We start from the raw sequence: 2,721 nt of genomic DNA, 5'->3' as shown, positions 1-2,721 counted from the left end.
AAAAAAAAAATATATATATATATATATATATATAGAAATTCTTGTTGATGCTGCAATCATCCCTCAAAATACAACAGCCTAAAGCTTTTAAAACTAGTTTGATTACAAATATTTATTAAAAAAACATTAAGAAAAACAGTTAAAAACATGTTTTAGAAACATTTTACTCACATGAAATCAATCCAACTTCCAGAAAAAAAACGTTCATTAAATAAATACCAGACTAATAAAATCTAAACAGTTCAATTCCTTTTCTATAATTTATAAATCCACAGTTCGTTCGAAAACAAGCTTAAAAGTAGAAATGTATTAAGTGTGACAGACCATAATAACACAACAGGTTGACCAGAGTGTGACAAAGTAACGGCATTAATTTTGCTCAAAATTTTAGGACCAAATTGGAAAAAAAATGACTTTATTATGTACAAAGTTAGAGGAAAAAAACTCTGTAAAAATTCCTTAAGGTTTCTTTCATCAGGATGTTAGTACAAGAAATCTTTCACCAATTCTGCCATTGTTTAAACATAATAAATAAATAAAGAGGACCAAAAAAAGCTGAGTTGAAGCCCAGACACTTAAATAGGCTGAGGTGCAATTAACTGAAGTGAAGACAGGTGTGGATCATGAACCTGAATCTGGTGTGACAGACGAACGGAAACCAAAAACATGACAAAGAACAACGTAAAACCAAACGAAACCACAGAATCATTACAAAAAGCTTTTTCCGTCTAAATGCAGATATTTTAAAATTAGATCATGAACATCAATTTTTATAGGAACTGGTAAAAACATTGTCCAAAAATAGAGCAATTCAAATAAAAAACTTCAGTCTTAGTATAAAAGTCCTGTATAAAAAAGTCGACCCATTTGATGATTTGATGATTAAATGATAATTTGTATTCAAATGGGAGAAGTTGTATTGTTATTGTGTATAAATTTATAGAAATTATTGAAACAAAACAGTTTTCTTTGCTGGGCAGTGATAATGTGCTGCCACCTACTGGTCAATCGGTTTAAGACACACATGAGAAATACCACAGAAGTGATCACCCTAATTCTTTTTAAACTTACAAGATCATTTAAAAGGATTAAATCAATGTTTTTTTGTTGTTGTTTTTGTTTGAGTGATTTTTACGTTTTTTTCCAGCTCATACTTCCATTACAAGAACTATGCAAAACTATAAAAGGAAGTAATTAAGTAGGGATGGGATTATATACGTTCGTTCTTCCAACCCCTTTTTAATCAATCAATCAAACTCATCTTGACTTCAGTTAATAATTACTATATTTGATCAATCAAATGGGACATAACTGAGTCTTTTTATTTTTTTAGTATGCTTTTTTTAAATCAATGTATTTTATTATTTCTGTAATGAGTTTGAAAATTTTGTGATTTTTGTTTTGTTTTGAATTGTTCAATGAATCAATGCTTGCAATAAACAAGATCAATCAATCAATCAACCAATCAATATATTTCCATAAAATAAAAACCGACAAGTAAAATCCTTGTTGATGCTGCAGTTTATTTAAGAGTCCAAATATTATCCTTTAAAATACAATAGTTTAGTTTTAAATACGTGTTTATTTAAAAATGTGTAAAAAAAACATAATAAAAATATTGAAAACATATTTTAGAAATGTCTCTCACATGGAAATTATTGTACATAAAAAAATCTGTTTCAAGTCAAAAAAAGAAAAAAAACTATAACAAGAAAGTGGAAGAACCGAGTTCCAGTAACATTTGATAACGACTTTTTTTTAAATGGAAAAATGTACATAAATGCTCAAAATCCAAAAAGGAAAAATGTAACTAAATTTGTCAAACACATATTCTTCCCCCTAAAGAGAAGGCTTTAAATGAGCTCCATGGTCTCCACTTAATGTCTGATTTACTCAAATTTAAAGTAAAATGTAAGTTAAATAAATATATATACAGGTGTTCAGGTTTTTCCTTTTTTTCTTTCTTCTTACCATTGTACATTAAATCCTTTTCAAATAAAAAATATATATATTGACAAAAAATGTCCTGCTTTCAGGTGATTTTAATTACCTCGGAACCACCCTGAGACAAAACGACATTGAGCCCATGCCGTCTTTGTCAGACGTACGCCAAGTTCTATCTCTGTACGCCATTCTACCTTTAGGTATGGAGCGTTCTCTACACTCGTCATTATCTATCCTTCTGTGTGTGGCTAAAGGTGATGTGGTTTCAGGCTCTCCGGTGGTTCATGAGAAGGCTCCTTTGATCAAATCCATCCTCCTGGTTGGACCTGAAGGTGTGGGCAAGAAGACGTTGGTCCACGCCGTGTGCCAGGAGACCGGCGCCACCCTGTTTGATCTGTCCCCCCTGAACACGGCGGGAAAGTACCCGGGGAAGAGCGGCCTCACCATGATGATTCATGTAGTGTTTAAGGTGAGGTGTTTCCCTCTGGAGCCAGTATTTACTGGGGTGTGAAGACCTAAAGTTGTTTATTAACATTTTAGTTTATAAAATGGAAATGAAGATGAGGCCGTAAAGATTTAGGCTCTGTTGGAGCTTTTTTTTTCTGAATTGTGATGTTGTGATTAAATCACAATGTGAAAAAACACAGTGAGGTTGTTTGTTTTTGAAGGCCCGTGTTAGAACGACTAATTTTAAGTCTCAAAACAGGAAGAGATAACAGAAATGTCAAGGCCTACTCCAATGAACGTCATGTTTTTGGTGTTTTTATCATGTTCTTG

The 2,721-nt window shown here is 32.0% G+C and overlaps 1 protein-coding gene across 2 annotated transcripts in view; it reads left to right on the top strand.

The window, feature by feature from the left end:
- Positions 1–2,721, top strand: part of zgc:153738 (uncharacterized protein LOC558115 homolog) — an 11,241-nt gene that overhangs the window by 5,526 nt on the left and 2,994 nt on the right. The window contains exons 14-15 of one of the 2 annotated variants that reach the window (XM_024278308.2): positions 2,037–2,144; positions 2,214–2,413. In XM_024278308.2, coding sequence (XP_024134076.1) covers positions 2,037–2,144; positions 2,214–2,413 — 308 coding nt within the window. The remainder of the gene's footprint in view (positions 1–2,036; positions 2,145–2,213; positions 2,414–2,721) is intronic. The other variant, XM_036211474.1, reaches the window with a different exon arrangement.

This window comes from Oryzias melastigma, linkage group LG4 (assembly GCF_002922805.2).
Source record: "Oryzias melastigma strain HK-1 linkage group LG4, ASM292280v2, whole genome shotgun sequence".
Classification (NCBI taxonomy): Eukaryota; Metazoa; Chordata; class Actinopteri; order Beloniformes; family Adrianichthyidae; genus Oryzias; species Oryzias melastigma.
This window is presented reverse-complemented; position numbering and strand designations above follow the sequence as displayed.